Genomic DNA, 19,329 nt, shown 5'->3' with positions numbered 1-19,329 from the left:
GTGGGTACCAGACAGCCATTTTCATTATTTTATCGACAACACATTTTGTTTATGTAATAATTAATTTGAACAATAAATTCCAAATGCAAGCTTTATAAGTAAATTATCAATTTCAAGCAATGTTTACATACCAAAAAGACCAGTAGGCCTATGCTAGTAATTGTTGCTTGATGTCCAATTGCTGGAGAAGTTGTAAACTTAACTGTTCATATTCTTGATCACCACATTGTGTTGGGAGCTGCATATTAAGGTCAAACCTCTCTCCCTACAATTTGACATTTGCGCTGCACCCGAGTTTATAGCTGTAGATCAAATCAGCAATTTGTTCGCTAGCGAGGACAGCTCATAATAATGGCTGGAATGGAGTCAATGGAGTGGCATCAAAAACATGGTTTTGATAACATTATATTCACTCCATTCCATCCATTAGACTCCATTCCAGCCATTATTATGAGCCATTCTCCCCTCAGCAGCCTCCACTGATGTAGCCTATTAAAATATGTATAAACGATTTTTCCCAGTCGGCGCTTGTTTTTTTTCCCGAGCTCCAACTTGTCTTGAATGCACTGAAGTCGGTCATGAGAAAACCAAGTCTATGGTTAAAACAATATTTTCTGTCATCGCCGAGGGAATATAATAATCATAAATTTAATTTGTAAAGCACTTTTCTCACACCCCAGGTCCCAAAAATTAAATGAATACAAATGATCCAAAACAAGGAACAGCTGTCGTCCGATCCGGTCGACAAGAGAACAGAATTAGCAGCGGTCCTTCAAAGCTTTTATGAACAGCATAGTCTTGGGCTGTGTCTTAAGGATAGAGACTCTGCAGCCCTAATAGTGTCTGGATACAGTATTTTTTAGCTAACATTCCCAGTTATTTTGAACGCTGAATAAATCCAAACTCTCGCGGTATTTCAATGGTAAATATTGTCCGTATGTGTATTCAATCTATTTTACTATGATCAAGCAAGCATAGCTAGCAAATAACAATAATTTCTCCCACCTTCTATCCATTTGCTCTACAAAATGTCTTTAACTACAGCTGCTTAATGTGTTTCTCGACGTAAAATTTACCGCAGTTCATTTGGAATTATCCGTGGTTATTAAAAAAACGATAGCAGAGTACCAGGAAGAAATCTCCCGTTTGAAACGGACGAATGCGCGTTTACGAACAACTCTGGATTTGGTTTCCAAACCGGAAGTAAAGGTGCATCGATTAGCATGTTTGTGACTAAAGTCTCGCTTAATGACAATCAGTTTGCGTTGCCTAATTTGAACGTGAAAGGCTTTGTTACACGTATCGCCATATAGACCTACGGCGAAAATACTTTGTGGAGACAGTAAATTAAATGTGCAACACAGGAATTATGAATATTTGCGTTGTAATTTCAGAAAAGAACCAGGTTTACATTCAAACGTTTAATGCGAGTAAAGTACATGGTGACATAACATTTTTTTAATGACAGGCCTGATGGAAACGGAACATTTTCCGGTGAACTTTCTTAATGTCTACAAAGCAAAATACACAAGACAAGGTGGGATTTTTAATTTTTAATTATGCGAGAAAAATCGGTGGTTTGAGTAACGCGATGAAGTGTGGTCCTGCCAAATATGACTACAGATTAAATACATTATGATTACTGCATTGTTGGGTTTAGAACTTGCAAGACTTGTGCAGTGCATTTGACATTATAACGTGAAGATTAAATTATGAACTTCACAGGGTGGTGAGTTTGATGCTCTTTTTCCAATCAATCTAGGGTCATTCTGGTGACATGATCATCGATGCTTGGCTGCCATTTGACAAATAAAAAACAATCTCGCTCTTTTGTCAATAATCTCATGTAGTCTATACGTGTGCTCCAGCCAACAGGCTATCTGCCCACACTGTATCGGAAAGCGGATGGCTAGAGCGCAAGTGTCAATACCAGAGAGGGCACACTAGCTATATAACTCAACATTCTTTGTGAGAAAGCCGTCAGTATAGTTAAATGTGATGGAATCCCATTTAACTTGTATTTTTTATTAAGTACATGGGAATTTAACCGCAAAAGGTATTTGTATGTGTACCACGTCATCACGCACAGCCTTTTATCAGCAACCAGAGTATATGAGCGGAGTTGAGCGGCCGGAAATCCCGCACGTCACTCACCGAGCAGTGCTTGCTGCTCAGGCACTACACATCTTTTCCAATGACTCCGCTAAAAACCGCTCTGTGCTCACATGAAGAAAAAAAACAGCTTCTCCAATTTCGCTCCATTCATTAAAATCACAATTTAACCAACACTTTATTTTTTATTTTTGTGACTACCTGGACCTACCATTTGGTTTTGAAGTATTGAAACCAAACCATATGATTTGAAAAGTATTTTTTATAAAACATGAAATGGTGAATGTAAGAAGCGCTCATCATTTCGAATAGGCTACATGTCATATTAAACAGCATATAAACACTCCATAGGCTAGGAGCCAGACAGGGAGCCTAAGAAGGAACGAAAATGAATTATTATTTCAAAGCTATAGCCTACAAAGAAATACATTGTGAATAATTTGCGAGTGCGACACAATAGGCCTGTAGGGACATAAAAGTGCTCAGCATTTAAACAACACTTCGCTGTATTAAATCATTATAGTCTATAACTTGCGCATATAGTCTGTGACTTAGAATTAAATACAAATTAAATGAAAAAATGGCTTATTAGGCTCAGTCTACAATGCCTTTTGAATTCATTTTTAGAAACACGAGTTTGGCCAGTCTGGGTCTTCAGGCTCATGTGATGGATCCTGGAGATCCGGCCAGCAGTGGAGAATATCCTCTCCGCGCTTGAAGAGCCACTGGGGATGCTAAACACCCTTTAGCCACTCTTGCCAGGCTGGGCAGAGATACAGAGGTTTTCTCTCTCTCTATTGGTAGGCCTAAAGGTTTTTAGGCAAAATTACCCAATCAAAATGGAAAGCTCATTAAATGTGGTAATATGCCAGGCCTATTGTATGGATAATATAACAAAAATTAACAAAACTTTTGAAAGCAGATTTATTTTATTTTATAAATACGTTGCTACAATGACACACTTAGTTATCTACCCACCTCGTTCATTTCTTTTAGCATGTGCACATAGTAATACGTACACCATCATGCTTTCAGGATACGTGTCTTTTCAGATTCAACAATGATTCTTTAGTTGTGGACATTACATCACCACACTCCCTCTCCTGCGCTTGGTCCTCATCTTTGTAAATCACCTTGATTTTGCACCATTGTGTTTTTATCAGTTTCTTTATAAAAAAAATATTGAGCGAACTCCATGACAATAGCTAAAGAAATGGGCCATATAGCCGCACACAAGTAGACTACAGATGCATGCTGGGCCAGGCATGCCCTGAGCTCGTGAAGTGAGCGCTACTGGAGCGCGCGAGAAGCTCGACGCTCCAGCATTTGGGCACGCGGCACTCCTCACTCTGCTCCGCTCACATTGCTCTGTCTACAACACGTCTATTTGATGGAAACATCTCTGGTGGGAAAATGGGCATATTGTTTTTATGCAGGTTTGAAGAATATTCGCATGAAAATCTGTCACCTATTTGTATGGAAACCTAGATTTTGTTGATAATATAGCTGGCGCTAATAGTGGAATGAGTGTTTCACAGTATTACTTAACTGCAAGTGGCGAGATTGACAATGGGACCGCTGTGATATTCGCCTACTGATTTCTCCCGCCTGCGTGACGTGTTGTCAAACTGGGAAAGCTGTTTCGTTCCACTAGCTTCAAACAGCTATAAAGATATTTTGGTGGCGATTAAGATACAATGATTCCCTACACTATTCAGTGCTTGTTTTCTCACAAACTGAAATTGTGCAAACAGTGTAGAATTTTAGTAACCAGGCAATTACAGTGCGATTTCCACTAGATAACACAGCCACAAAGTCAGAAACAAGCTTTACCAGTTTTATATTTATTTAAATTGTATTTATTTCTCCTTTATTTAACCAGGTTGGCCAGTTGAGAACAAGTTCTCATTTACAACTGCGACCTGGCCAAGATAAAGCAAAGCAAAGCAGTGCTGCAAAAACAACAACACAGAGTTACACATGGAATAAACAAACGTACAGTCAATAACACAATATAAAAATCTATATACAGTGTGTGCAAATGGAGTAAGGAGGTAAGGCAATAAATATCATTGGGTTATATAAATATATGATAACCACTGGAGTTATTTTGGACAATAATGTCCTCCAGGTTATATGGAAGTCATATTGTACAATTTGTGTCTCCCTTTTTTATGGGATGGGATGGTGTGATGATGTGGGGGGGCTTTGCTGGTGACACTGTCAGTGATTTATTTAGAATTCAAGGCACACAACCAGCATGGCTTCCACAGCATTCTGCAGCGATACGCCATCCCATCTGGTTTGCGCTTAGTGGGACTATCATTTGTTTTTCAACAGGGCAATGACCTAACACACCTCCAGGCTGTATAAGGGATATTTGACCAAGAAGGAGAGTGATGGAGTGCTGCATCAGATGACCTGGCCTCCACAATCACCCGACCTCAACCCAATTGAGATGGTTTGGGATGAGTTGGACCGCAGAGTGAAGAAAAAGCAGCCAACAAGTGCTCAGCATATGTGGGAACTCCTTCAAGACTGTTGGAAAAACATTCCTCATGAAGCTGGTTGAGAGAATGCCAAGAGTGTGCAAAGCTGTCATCAAGGCAAAGGGTGGCTACTTTGAAGAATCTAAAATATATTTAGATTTGTTTAACACTTTTTCTGGTTACTACATGATTCCATGTGTGTTATTTCATAGTGTTGATATCTTCACTATTATTCTACAATGTAGAAAATAGTGAAAATAAAGAAAACCCCTTGAATGAGTAGGTGTGTCCAAACGTTTGACTGGTACTGTATACTGAAAGAAAATAAACGCAACATGTAAAATGGTATATTGATTAGACAAGTATTCAACCCCCTGGGTCAATAGATGTTAGAATAACCGTTGGCAGTGATTACAGCTGTGAGTCTTTCTTGGTAAAGAGCTTTGGATCGTACAATATTTGCACATTATTCTTTAAAAAAATCCTCATGTTCAGTTGATCATTGCTAGATAGACATTTTCAAGCGGATTTACGTCAAAACTGTAACTAAGCCACTCAGGAACATTCAATGACATCTTGGTAAGCAACTACACTGTAGATTTGGCCTTCTGTTTTAGGTTATTGTCCTGCTGAAAGGTGAATTTGTTTCCCGGTGTCTGATGGAAAGCAGACTGAACCAGGTTTTCCTCTTAAGATTTTGTGCTTAGCTCCATTCCGTTTCTTTTTATCCTTAAAAACTCCTTAGTCTTTGCCGATGACAAGCATACTCATAACATGATTCAGCCACCACCATGCTTGAAAATATGAAGAGTGGTACTCAGTGATGTGTTGCGTTGGATTTTCCCCAAACATAATGCTTTGCATTCTGGACATAAAGTTAATTCCTTTGCCGCAACTTATGACATTTGTTAAGCACATTTGTATTCCTGAACTTGCTGTACATAGCCCATCTGTAAATAGCCCACCCAATCTACCTACCTCATCCCCATATTGTTTTTAATTACTTTTCTGCTCTTTTGCACACCAGTATTTCTACTTGCACATCACCATCTGCTCATCTATCACTCCAGTGTTAATTTGCGAAATTGTAATTACTTCGCTACTAAGGCCTATTTATTGCCTTACCACCTCACGCCATTTGCACACACTGTATATAGACTTTCTTTTTTTTCTATTGTGTTATTGACTGTACGCTTGTTTAATCCATGTGTAACTCTGTGTTGTTGTTTGTGTCGCACTGCTTTGCTTTATCTTGGCCAGGTCGCAGATATCACTGTATGTTTTACTGAGTGACTGACAGAAAGGGAACTGATATCGCTGTATGTTTTACTGAGTGACTGACAGAAAGGGAACTGATATCACTGTATGTTATACTGAGTGACCGACAGAAAAGGAACTGATATCACTGTATGTAATACTGAGTGACAGACAGAAAGGGAACTGATATCACTGTATGTTATACTGAGTGACCGACAGAAAGGGAACTGATATCACTGTATGTTATACTGAGTGACCGACAGAAAGGGAACTGATATCGCTGTATGTTATACTGAGTGACCGACAGAAAGGGAACTGATATCGCTGTATGTTTTACTGAGTGACCGACAGAAAGGGAACTGATATCACTGTATATTTTACTGGGTGACCGACAGAAAGGGAACTGATATCACTGTATGTTATACTGAGTGACCGACAGAAAGGGAACTGATATCACTGTATGTTTTACTGAGTGACCGACAGAAAGGGAACTGATATCACTGTATGTTATATTGAGTGACCGACAGAAAGGGAACTGATATCACTGTATGTTATACTGAGTGACCGACAGAAAGGGAACTGATATCACTGTATGTTATACTGAGTGACCGACAGAAAGGGAACTGATATCACTGTATGTTATATTGAGTGACCGACAGAAAGGGAACTGATATCACTGTATGTTATACTGAGTGACCGACAGAAAGGGAACTGATATCACTGTATGTTTTACTGAGTGACCGACAGAAAGGGAACTGATATCACTGTATGTTATACTGAGTGACCGACAGAAAGGGAAATGATATCACTGTATGTTATACTGAGTGACCGACAGAAAGGGAAATGATATCACTGTATGTTATACTGAGTGACCGACAGAAAGGGAACTGATATCACTGTATGTTATACTGAGTGACCGACAGAAAGGGAACTGATATCACTGTATGTTTTACTGAGTGACCGACAGAAAGGGACTGATATCACTGTATGTTATACTGAGTGACCGACAGAAAGGGAACTGATATCAACACTCCTACTCTTTGCCATTGTGGATTGGTGCTACAGGAAAATAATTATGTGGAAATGACGTGCCAGTACAATTATGGATATTACTGTATGTAAGGATGTTGACATGGGGCTTTCGGCTTTTCAGAAACAAAGAAAGTCTTACAACGGAGCGTACTGGTCTATGTGCTCATCATTCAATGGGCTCAGTTCAAGTCTCACTTGTCCACTTAAAGAATGCTTTCCTTGTTCAGAATTATCTTGAAAAACTTTAGCACATTTTTGTTTTCAGGCAGCCATGCAACTTGGCAATAAATCAACCCCCTAAAACACCACAATAAGAATTTGAAATTAGAACGATAAAAGGGAAAAGTCCCGTTGCAGCTGAATCCATTTCACGTCCCATATATGGTCACTGCTGCTGATGATAAATCAAGTCAGAAGGACATTGGACACTAAAGCTCTTTTCCAGAAGTTTCCAGAGTTGCGCAATGAAATCTTGTTTGACACTCAGAAAAGACAAGTTGTTTTGTGCTTTCGGAAAGCTTTTTACGACAACTTTTCTTCGGATTTCTTCAAATAGTTCTTCTGTAATTCTGTCTCTCGTTCGTTACCTAGCAATAGCATACAACTGTCTGTAACATAGTATGTTTGTGTCTCTGTGGATGTAAGATCCAGCGTGTAGATCACTGAGTTCTGTGTATGGGTATCGGATGTATGCGCCTAGATCACCGAGTTCTGTGTGTCAGTAGGGACTAGTGGAACACATCCGGAGAGGAAGCCGTGAACTAAAAAGCTTGTCGGTAGCAGATTTTCAACTTTCATTTATTTTTTTTGGGGGGGGGAAACTGTCAGGACTCAGGACAGGAAGTAGGATGATAAGGGAGGGAGGTGGCTGTCTGGGACTCCCAGGGATGTTCCGAGTATTCTTGTTGGGGACTTGTGCTCTTACGATCCTGAGCTCTGCAGGCTTGGTGTTCCTTCTGGTGCAACACATGCACCTGTCAGCCCACCTGGCCCGGTTGGATCTACAACTCCAGGTGCTCTCAGAGACCTCTGGCGCCGTGCTGCATCATTCTGCAGCAGTATCCCTCCGGGCCAGCAGGGACCCTGGAGAGGTGACTGATAGGTTGCAGGTGCTCTCCGAGGAATCTGGGTTGCAGACATCACCCCACAGGACCAGCAGGGAAGACCCAGGCGGAGAGGAGGCAGAAAGGGAGCTGCGGCATGGTCGACCCCGCAGTAAGAGGAGCAAGGCTGGGAAACGCCAGACTAAACGACAGCAGAAACGTGAAGACAGGGACATGATGATGGTGATGACATACTCTATGGTCCCGGTAAGAATCCTCAGAAATATTTACTACGTGAATTAGAGACAGTATGCTATGTGCTTTTACTAAGTGAGTTATAGTAGGTTATTTAAAATAAAATAAAATCCTTTATTTAACTATTTAACTACTCTAACCACTAGGCTACCTGCCACCCCTCCACTCTAACCACTAGGCTACCTGCCGTCCCTACCCTCTAACCACTAGGCTACCTGCCGCCCCTCCCCTCTAACCACTAGGCTACCTGCCACCCCTCCACTCTAACCACTAGGCTACCTGCCGCCCCTCCCCTCTAACCACTAGGCTACCTGCCACCCCTCCACTCTAACCACTAGGCTACCTGCCGTCCCTACCCTCTAACTACTAGGCTACCTGCCGTCCCTACCCTCTAACCACGAGACTACCTGCCGTCCCTACCCTCTAACCACTAGGTTACCTGCCGTCCCTACCCTCTAACCACTAGGTTACCTGCCGTCCCTACCCTCTAACCACTAGGTTACCTGCCGTCCCTACCCTCTAACCACTAGGTTACCTGCCGTCCCTACCCTCTAACCACTAGGCTACCTGCCGTCCCTACCCTCTAACCACTAGGTTACCTGCCGTCCCTACCCTCTAACCACTAGGTTACCTGCCGTCCCTACCCTCTAACCACTAGGCTACCTGCCGTCCCTACCATCTAACCACTAGGTTACCTGCCGCCCTACCCTCTAACCACTAGGTTACCTACCGTCCCTACACTCTAACCACTAGGTTACCTGCCGCCCCCCTCTAACCACTAGGTTACCTGCCGTCCCTACCCTCTAACCACTAGGTTACCTGCCGTCCCTACCCTCTAACCACTAGGTTACCTGCCGTCCCTACCCTCTAACCACTAGGTTACCTGCCGTCCCTACCCTCTAACCACTAGGTTACCTGCCGTCCCTACCCTCTAACCACTAGGCTACCTGCCGTCCCTACCCTCTAACCACTAGGTTACCTGCCGTCCCTACCCTCTAACCACTAGGTTACCTGCCGTCCCTACCCTCTAACCACTAGGCTACCTGCCGTCCCTACCCTCTAACCACTAGGCTACCTGCCGCCCCTACCATCTAACCACTAGGTTACCTGCCGCCCCTACCCTCTAACCACTAGGTTACCTACCGTCCCTACACTCTAACCACTAGGTTACCTGCCGCCCCCCTCTAACCACTAGGTTACCTGCCGTCCCTACCCTCTAACCACTAGGTTACCTGCCGTCCCTACCCTCTAACCACTAGGCTACCTGCCGTCCCTACCCTCTAACCACTAGGTTACCTGCCGTCCCTACCCTCTAACCACTAGGCTACCTGCCGTCCCTACCCTCTAACCACTAGGCTACCCGCCGCCCCTCCACTCTAACCACTAGGCTACCTGCCGCCCCTACCCTCTAACCACTAGGCTACCTTCCGTCCCTACACTCTAACCACTAGGCCACCTGCCGCCCCTCCACTCTAACCACTAGGCTACCTGCCGCCCCTCCACTCTAACCACTAGGCTACTTGCCGCCCCTCCACTCTAACCACTAGGCTACCTGCCGCCCCTCCACTCTAACCACTAGACTACCTGCCGCCCCTCCACTCTAACCACTAGACTACCTGCCGCCCCTCCACTCTAACCACTAGACTACTTGCCGCCCCTCCACTCTAACCACTAGGCTACTTGCCGCCCCAGTTAGATAGTTATTGTAGGTTATTTTTGTAATTTAGTGACTGGATACATTTTTATACTTCTTTCTCGTACTGATCCCTTAGTGGGAATTAAACCCAACAAAACCCCCGGTGTTGCAAGTGCTGAGCCACATTGGATCATACCATAAGTTACATGGTATGTACAGTATAAAACTGTAACAAGACTCTGTTACGGTTTAAGATAAGACCAGCTGTGACTTTCACGGATTAGGTATTGAGTTTTTCTTACGCATGTAGATCATCATTTATGATTTATCACAACGTTACGTTATTGTAGAGGAAGGGAGATTCAATCTGGAATAGTTTAGTATTCTCACTCTCCATATGTTCAGAGTCATTTCCTTTTTCACTCTTCTGGGATTAGCAGAAATGTCCTTCCTATGCCAAGAATCATCTCATTGGAAGTCTCTGGATATAGGATTAAGAGGAGGAAAACTGAGCATGCGTCTGAAATATATCCTATTCCCTATATAGTGCACTACTTTAGACCAGAGCCCTATTGAACCCTATTCCCTATATAGTGCACTACTTTAGACCAGAGCCCTATTGAACCCTATTCCCTATATAGTGCACTAATTTTAGAAAAGGTTCTATAGGACCCTGGTCAACAGTAGTGCACTATATATAGGGAATAGGGTTCTATAGGACCCTGGTCAAAAGTAGTGCACTATATTTTGGGAATAGGGTTCTATAGGGCTCTGGTCAAAAGTAGTGCACTATATAGGGAATAGGGTTCTATAGGGCCCTGGTCTAAAGTAGTACACTATATAGGGAATAGGGTTCCATTTTGGACTCATGCGGTGGCTTGGTACTCTGCCAAACTCATCCTATCCTCTGGGCCTTGGCTAACCACAGAGAGACCCACTTGGCTGGAGAAATGTCACACTTTCTGAATGACACAGGAAATTAACATCAAACCGAACAGTGTAAAGAAGAAACAACTGGCTGTATTTTTAGGTACATGATTCATCTAGTTTCTCTAAACTGGAGGTAATGGTTAAGTTGCTGTTATTGATCTAGAGGCGAAAGAAACGCACACCTATTTAGACGAGGTGCTGGTTAGCGGAGCGGAACACTTCAAAAAAGTATAAAATAAAGGAGAGCAGGACACTCTAGGAGCTCAAGATGCAAAAATATTTATGTCCAACGTTTCGACAGACAAGCTGTCTTCATCAGGGTATAATGACAAACACTGCAGGATGACTCGTTTATATAGGGACAGGGCCTAGTGTTTCTGCTGTCGTTTATATTTATATATGTCAAAAGACACACACAGGCATCTGTAATCATGGTGTGGCCTGATATCATCGGTTAATTCTCATATATTAAAATAGCATACAAAGAAAACATAAATGGATAGTGTACGATCATAGATACAATGTGGCTACATAAGCCTACAAACATTTACAATAGGAAAATCACAAGAATGGCTTCAGATCAAAGTCAACGTTGAGACCGAAGGGAGCAAGGGTCTTTAAATGAAAGATCCAAGCTGTAGTGTCCTTTAAGTTGCTGTTATTGTCACTGTTTCCCTTTACTTCTGTCTTTCAGATCAAGGTCCTGTTGGAACTATGTAACAGCACAAAAGACATGTGTTTAACAGGTGTGTTGTTGTTGAAATAGCTCTTCTAATATCTAGGGTACACAGGTAAGAAAAACACATTTGTTTTTTTGAAAACTACAATTATTAAAATAAAAACATTAGCAACAGCCTTAATAAAGACAGTACCTCATTGAAATGCTGTATGTTGCCTATTGCACATGAAATGGACATGAATACAAAAAGTTCCATTCCTAACCATTCATTCCATCCTACATTACAGGCTTACCAGGACCTCCAGGTAAAACAATCAACAACACTTTGCATCAATCAAAGCATGACAAAAGGGGGAAAGGTGGGATACCAAGTCAGTTGTACAACTGAATGCCTTCAACTGAAATGTGTCTTACACATTTAACCCAAACCCCTCTGAATCAGAGAGGTGCGGGGGGCTGCCTTAATCAACATCCACTTTGTCGGCGCCCGGGGAACAGTGGGTTAACAGCCTTGCTCAGGGCCCGGGGAACAGTGGGTTAACTGCCTTGCTCAGGGCCCGGGGAACAGTGGGTTAACTGCCTTGCTCAGGGCCCGGGGAACAGTGGGTTAACTGCCTTGTTCAGGGGGCAGAACGATAGATTTTGTACCATGTCAGCTCGGGGATTTGATCCAGTAACCTTATCGGTTACTGGCCCAAAGCTCTAAAAAAGGCTTCTAGTCATACACGTAGTTATCGATGATCATACAGGATGATATCTGTTCAAGGCACTCCAGGTGTGGATGGGAAGCCAGGAGTCAATGCTACAGAAGGCATACCAGGACCACCTGGAGCTGCAGGGAGACGAGGGAAAAAAGGTCAGACACTGTTTGTGGTATGTGATTTTTTTCCCCCATGCACAACTGCTCTAATATACTCTACATGTGCAGACCAGTGGAGGCTGGTGTCACCTTAAATTGGAGGACTTGTAATTCATTGTATTCCAGCCATTACAATGATTCCATCTTCCAATTCAAAGTGACACCAGCCTCCACTGGTAAAGACCTAATGAAACTAAATAATTTAAAGAAATCAGTAAAAAAAAAAATCCATCCATAACTATCATGATGACCCCTTGCCTGTTCAGGTCCCCCTGGAGAGAGAGGGGAGCCTGGGGTGAAAGGAGACGTGGGAGACCCTGGACCTCCAGGACTGAAGGACGAGACCTCCAATGACATCATCATAGAGGGTAAAAGAGGGTAGAGTTCTCATTCTCTTAAAAATCCATCTTACTAGATCACCCTACTAGTTCATCTTACTAGATCACCCTACTAGTTCATCTTACTAGATCACCCTACTAGTTAATCTTACTAGATCACCCTACTAGTTCATCTTACTAGCTCACCCTACTAGTTCATCTTACTAGCTCACCCTACTAGTTCATCTTACTAGATCACCCTACTAGTTCATCTTACTAGATCACCCTACTAGTTAATCTTACTAGATCACCCTACTAGTTCATCTTACTAGCTCACCCTACTAGTTCATCTTACTAGCTCACCCTACTAGTTCATCTTACTAGCTCACCCTACTAGTTCATCTTACTAGCTCACCCTACTAGTTCATCTTACTAGCTCACCCTACTAGTTCATCTTACTAGCTCACCCTACTAGTTCATCTTACTAGCTCACCCTACTAGTTCATCTTACTAGATCACCCTACTAGTTCATCTTACTAGATCACCCTACTAGATCACCCTACTAGTTCATCTTTACTAGATCACCCTACTAGTTCATCTTACTAGATCACCCTACTAGTTCATCTTACTAGATCACCCTACTAGTTCATCTTACTAGATCACCCTACTAGTTCATCTTACTAGATCACCCTACTAGTTCATCTTACTAGCTCACCCTACTAGTTCATCTTACTAGATCACCCTACTAGTTCATCTTACTAGCTCACCCTACTAGTTCATCTTACTAGCTCACCCTACTAGTTCATCTTACTAGATCACCCTACTAGTTCATCTTACTAGATCACCCTACTAGTTCATCTTACTAGCTCACCCTACTAGTTCATCTTACTAGATCATCCTACTAGTTCATCTTACTAGCTCACCCTACTAGTTCATCTTACTAGCTCACCCTACTAGTTCCTCTTACTAGATCACCCTACTAGATCACCCTACTAGTTCATCTTACTAGATCACCCTACTAGTTCATCTTACTAGCTCACCCTACTAGTTCATCTTACTAGATCATCCTACTAGTTCATCTTACTAGCTCACCCTACTAGTTCATCTTACTAGCTCACCCTACTAGTTCCTCTTACTAGATCACCCTACTAGATCACCCTACTAGTTCCTCTTACTAGATCACCCTACTAGATCACCCTACTAGTTCATCTTACTAGCTCACCCTACTAGTTAATCTTACTAGCTCACCCTACTAGTTCATCTTACTAGATCACCCTACTAGTTCATCTTACTAGATCACCCTACTAGTTCATCTTACTAGATCACCCTACTAGTTCATCTTACTAGATCACCCTACTAGTTCATCTTACTAGCTCACCCTACTAGTTCATCTTACTAGATCACCCTACTAGTTCATCTTACTAGATCACCCTACTAGTTCATCTTACTAGCTCACCCTACTAGTTCCTCTTACTAGATCACCCTACTAGATCACCCTACTAGTTCATCTTACTAGATCACCCTACTAGTTCATCTTACTAGATCACCCTACTAGTTAATCTTACTAGATCACCCTACTAGATCACCCTACTAGTTCATCTTACTAGATCACCCTACTAGTTAATCTGACTAGATCACCCTATTAGCTCACCCTACTAGTTCATCTTACTAGATCACCCTACTAGTTAATCTTACTAGATCACCCTACTAGATCACCCTACTAGTTCATCTTACTAGATCACCCTACTAGTTAATCTTACTAGATCACCCTATTAGCTCACCCTACTAGTTAATCTTACTAGATCACCCTACTAGTTAATCTTACTAGATCACCCTACTAGTTAATCTTACTATATCACCCTACTAGATCACCCTACTATCTCACCTTACTAGATCACCCTACTAGTTCATCTTACTAGATCACCCTACTAGTTCATCTTACTAGATCACCCTACTAGTTCATCTTACTAGATCACCCTGCTAGTTCATCTTACTAGCTCACCCTACTAGTTCCTCTTACTAGATCACCCTACTAGTTCATCTTACTAGATCACCCTACTAGTTCATCTTACTAGATCACCCTACTAGTTCATCTTACTAGATCACCCTACTAGTTCATCTTACTAGATCACCCTACTAGTTCATCTTAATAGCTCACCTTACTAGATCATTCTCAACTTCATTTGAGCTACTAACACTGATTTTGCAGATAGTTACAATTTATGTTTTACTTGCAATGATCATAATTGTATTACATACTGTAAATGTTAGTTTATCTGAGAATCAGATCCTGTGCCTCCGATTTGTGTTTGAAGGGCCTCCGGGTCCAAGGGGCCCTCCTGGCCCTGCCGGTCCCCCTGGTCTACCTGGCCCCGCAGTGACCTTAGAGGACCCAGAACCCTCTAGAAATAGGACCATGAGAGCCCACCTGTTAGAGAACACCTGTCTCCATCAAGCCAACATGTCTGACTCTCTGAGTGAGTATGCTGTCAGAGATTCCACCAACAAGGACATGCATTCATCCTCACTGTCACTGTAAAACACTGTTCCATTTTTTTCTCTACACTCTTAGGTACAGAGAATACAGCCACAAGCAGTGACACCTTGAATGTAACCAATGCAGAGAATGTTAATCGAACCATCAGAGCACACATCCATCAAGCCAACATGTCTACGGGTGAGCATACTGTCCTGGCAGAGATTCCACCAACAACAACTCAGAATCACTATGTATGAACATACGTTTATTCCTCAGTGTAAAAAAAACACTGTTGCATCTCTCTCCCCTTAGAGTCAGCGAATCTAGCCGCAAATAATGACACGTTGAATGTAACTGACACAGAGAACGAGGAAGCAAATAACCGACAAATTACATACATAAAGATTGTGGAAGAAGCACCTTTGAACACAACTGACAACGAGATTGTGGAAGAAGGACTTTTGAACATAACTGACACCGAGAATGTGGAAGAAGGACCTTTGAACGTAACTGACAACAAGATTGTGGAAGAAGGATCTTTGTACGTAACTGACAGTGAGATTGTGGAAGAAGGATCTTTGAACGTAACTGACAACGAGATTGTGGAAGAAGGACCTTTGAACGTAACTGACACCGAGAATGTGGAAGAAGTACCTTTGTACGTAACTGACAGTGAGATTGTGGAAGAAGGATCTTTGAACGTAACTGACAACGAGATTGTGGAAGAAGGACCTTTGAACGTAACTGACATCGAGATTGTGGAAGGACTTTTGAACGTAACTGACACCGAGATTGTGGAAGAAGGACCTTTGAACGTAACTGACATCGAGATTGTGGAAGAAGGACCTTTGTACGTAACTGACAACGAGATTGTGGAAGAAGGATCTTTGAACGTAACTGACAACGAGATTGTGGAAGAAGGACTTTTGAACGTAACTGACACCGAGATTGTGGAAGAAGGACCTTTGAACGTAACTGACACCGAGATTGTGGAAGAAGGATCTTTGAACGTAACTGACACCGAGATTGTGGAAGAAGGACCTTTGAACGTAACGCACACTGAGAATGTGGAAGAAGGACCTTTGTACGTAACTGACAGTGATATTGTGGAAGAAGGACCTTTGAACGTAACTGACAGTGAGATTGTGGAAGAAGGACCTTTGTACGTAACTGACAACGAGATTGTGGAAGAAGGACCTTTGAACGTAACTGACAACGAGATTGTGGAAGAAGGACCTTTGAACGTAACGCACACTGAGAATGTGGAAGAAGGACCTTTGTACGTAACTGACAGTGAGATTGTGGAAGAAGGACCTTTGAACGTAACTCACACCGAGAATGTGGAAGACGGACCTTTGAACGTAACTGACACCGAGATTGTGGAAGAAGCAGCATTTAAGAAAACTGGTATGAAACTATTTAAATCTATAAAGGGGTTGAATTAGGATGGTGAAGGTATTGAAATTGTCTTCATAATTGATTGCATTTTATGTTCATTTTCAGCAGAAATCTTCTCTGCTCCCACCAATGACACCTTGAATGTAACCGACACAGAGGATGCGAAAGAAACACCTGTTTGGAAAGCTGGTATCAGAACTATTTCTACATAGGCAATACTGGGGGTTATTTTTCTTCATAATTGGTTGCATTTTGTCAACAGAAGGCCTTAAAGTCTTCACTGTTCCCTCCAATGTAACCACAGCATTTAAAGGTACAGTCTGGAAGCTTAGTTTGTACTACTGTACTGTACCTTCAACCTTTACTCATGAGCGCCCCCTAGTGGAAACTGTTGCTTAGTGAAGTCTTTTACGTCATTTCAAACATTGTCATTACATATTTCATTTTACCTAGTGACGTTTCTCTTTCGTATCCATAGAATACATTATCAAAAGCATAACATGCTTTCCAAACGTCACTAAAATGGAAACTACATTTGGAGTTTGGATGCGAGATGCAGCCCAGGTGAACGATAACCACATTTGGATGGCTGAACACTTTTCAGGTACAGTACTTTTGGCAAGTCGTAAAGAAAAATACCAGTAATATTGAGGAAATATATTTTATAATAGGGGAAAACTCAAGGCCAAAGAAAGAAATCAGCTGGTACAATACATAACGTTTATATAAGTTGCAACAAATGAAACAATTTCCAGCAGAAAGAGACTGTGTGTTGCGATTTACATTTGGCTTTTCAGGTCGAGTCTTGCAGGAGTACAAGAGCATTGCATCATTTCCTAACGGCAGCAGCAAGTCTATTGACATGAGGAAATTCTACCAGGGTTGTGGCCACATCATCTACAATGGGTCTATGTACTATCACAATGCGGGAACCTCGAAAGTTGTCAAGTAAGCGTTTCTTTACTGCAGTTTAAAGCAACACATATATGTATCCAAAATCTTGTACATGATTCCTAAGTATTTGACCCATTCTCAATATTTTGCTTTTTAACAGGGATAATCTGAAGACCAGGAGATTACAGACACTGTCCGTTGAGAATGCTCTTTACCACAATCGAACCTACCTCTTCTACAACTCCAAGACATACTTTAAGTTTGCTGTGGACGAGAACGGACTGTGGCTCATATATGCTTCAGTTGTCAACGGAACCATGATGGTTGCCAAGCTTAACCACAAGAGTTTTTCTGTGTTGTCTGTGGTTAGCACGTCCTATCCTGTACCGAACGCTGGGAATGCCTTTGTTGCGTGTGGAGTTCTCTATATGACTGACACCAAAGACACAAAAGTCACACATGCCTTTGACTTAATGAAAGAGAAACCTTTGAATGTAAGTTTGGATCTCAGATCAGCCAATGGTATTATGGCTATGTTGTCATATTATCCCCAAAATCATCTTTTGTATATGTGGGACAACAGCTATGTGAAAATATGCAAAGCTTATTTTACTTCGGATGAAAAAAGTCTAGTCAAATGTTATGATCGTAAATAAATCTTATGATCGTGGGAGACATTCTGCCTAGGAGAATACAGCCACAAGTAGTGACACCTTGAATGTAACCAATGTAGAGAAGGTTCTATTAACAATCAGAGCACACACCCATCAAGCCAACATGTCTATCACTGTCCTGGGAGAGTGTTCTAATTTTTTAAGAATGTTAGTGTCATAAAATATTCATTTTTGTATAATTTTTTGGCATCGATATTTTTCTCATTCATTCTCATTCATGTTGTACAATTACCAATAAAAACATGTTTTCTTTTCATATTTTACAGTAATTCTCTATCTGATCCTCAATTCAATCAACTGTAAATCCAGCCCTCATTCCTTTTCAAAGTTTGATCATGCGATACACTACATATGCTAAAGTCTGACCTCAAAACATAAATAGAAAAAAAAAACTAAATTCTGTAACAATGCGAACAGAACAAAACAGAGGTACCAAGTAGGCCTAGTAAACAGAATATCAGATCAATAAAGGCCTGACACAATCTATATTTAGGCTAGTTAAAAACACAGTAAACAAAAGGTGAATGAAGACCCAAACAACCAAAACATAGCCTACAGCCTACTACGGCGAGATGTATCCATGCACAGCTGTCTTGCCAAACAAATAGGCCTATAGGCCGCTTAAATCATTCAAAATCACAGCGGAAGCCAATCCAGGAAGAAGAAAAAAAACATATGAAAATATGCACCGCCCTATGGGACTCCCAATCACAGCCGGTTGTGATACAGCCTGGATTCGAACCAGGCACTGTAGTGACACTTTAGACCGCTGTGCCACTCGGGAGCCTAGCTGCTCCAGTGGCTTTCCATAGTCCTCCTACACACACCGTGGCATGCTCTTTCCATTGTGCTGGCGTAGCGGAGATACAGATTTTGCGCCAACCCGGCACTCAATTATTTGAACTTTATTGCTAGTTTTATACAGGGGGGGGGGGGGGTCTAGGCCCCATCCTTAAATTGGAGAATATTGCCTTTTTCAAACATTATACTTAATTCTATGTAAAAAAAATAAAAAATAAAGTGTATTTTTCTGAATATCTCTTGTTTGAGCTGTCTGTATCCTCCTGACTGATGTTTTTTTTTTTTTATAAACAAAATATGCTTCTCTGATAAAATATTGAAAGGACTGTGAGTTGCTGTGTTGTTATGTTGCGTTGTGTTGTGTTGCTTATTCAGTACATTTTCGTTGTTGGTTGCTTTTCTAAAGTCTTCCAACCATGCCAGCAAAGATAGTTATACAAGCTAGCTACTCTAACGTGATTGAAAGCCTGAAGT

General features: G+C 41.8%; 1 protein-coding gene across 6 annotated transcripts; it reads left to right on the top strand.

Annotated features, from left to right (window-relative positions):
* The first annotated feature begins 7,119 nt into the window (after positions 1–7,119).
* LOC139584184 (uncharacterized) lies at positions 7,120–18,319 on the top strand. 6 transcript variants are annotated; one of them, XM_071415735.1, is made up of 12 exons: positions 7,289–8,200; positions 11,449–11,500; positions 11,721–11,738; positions 12,200–12,289; positions 12,559–12,660; positions 14,925–15,086; positions 15,182–15,286; positions 15,401–16,495; positions 16,592–16,675; positions 16,965–17,090; positions 17,284–17,434; positions 17,541–18,319. In XM_071415735.1, exons 1-12 carry the CDS (start codon positions 7,739–7,741, stop codon positions 18,034–18,036), a joined length of 2,943 nt encoding a protein of 980 aa, XP_071271836.1. In that variant the 5' UTR covers positions 7,289–7,738; the 3' UTR covers positions 18,037–18,319. The 6 variants fall into 6 exon arrangements, 4 of the variants coding, with proteins under 4 accessions (XP_071271836.1, XP_071271838.1, XP_071271837.1 ...); XM_071415736.1 differs by having other exon boundaries at positions 7,290–8,200; positions 16,595–16,675; XM_071415737.1 differs by lacking the exon at positions 11,721–11,738.
* The last annotated feature ends 1,010 nt before the right edge of the window (positions 18,320–19,329 follow it).

Source organism: Salvelinus alpinus, chromosome 9 (assembly GCF_045679555.1).
Source record: "Salvelinus alpinus chromosome 9, SLU_Salpinus.1, whole genome shotgun sequence".
Classification (NCBI taxonomy): domain Eukaryota; kingdom Metazoa; phylum Chordata; class Actinopteri; order Salmoniformes; family Salmonidae; genus Salvelinus; species Salvelinus alpinus.
Note: the sequence above shows the minus strand (reverse complement) of the source record. Positions and strands in the feature narration are given on the sequence as shown.

What these genes read in the sequence shown, in the direction of transcription:
- LOC139584184 (XM_071415735.1), top strand. Translation starts at nt 7,739, where the DNA reads ATGATAAGGGAGGGAGGTGGCTGTCTGGGACTCCCAGGGATGTTCCGA. An exon ending in CAATGACATCATCATAGAGG is followed by an intron (nt 12,661 to 14,924) that starts GTAAAAGAGGGT and finishes TTGTGTTTGAAG; the next exon opens with GGCCTCCGGGTCCAAGGGGC. An exon ending in GGAACCTCGAAAGTTGTCAA is followed by an intron (nt 17,435 to 17,540) that starts GTAAGCGTTTCT and finishes GCTTTTTAACAG; the next exon opens with GGATAATCTGAAGACCAGGA.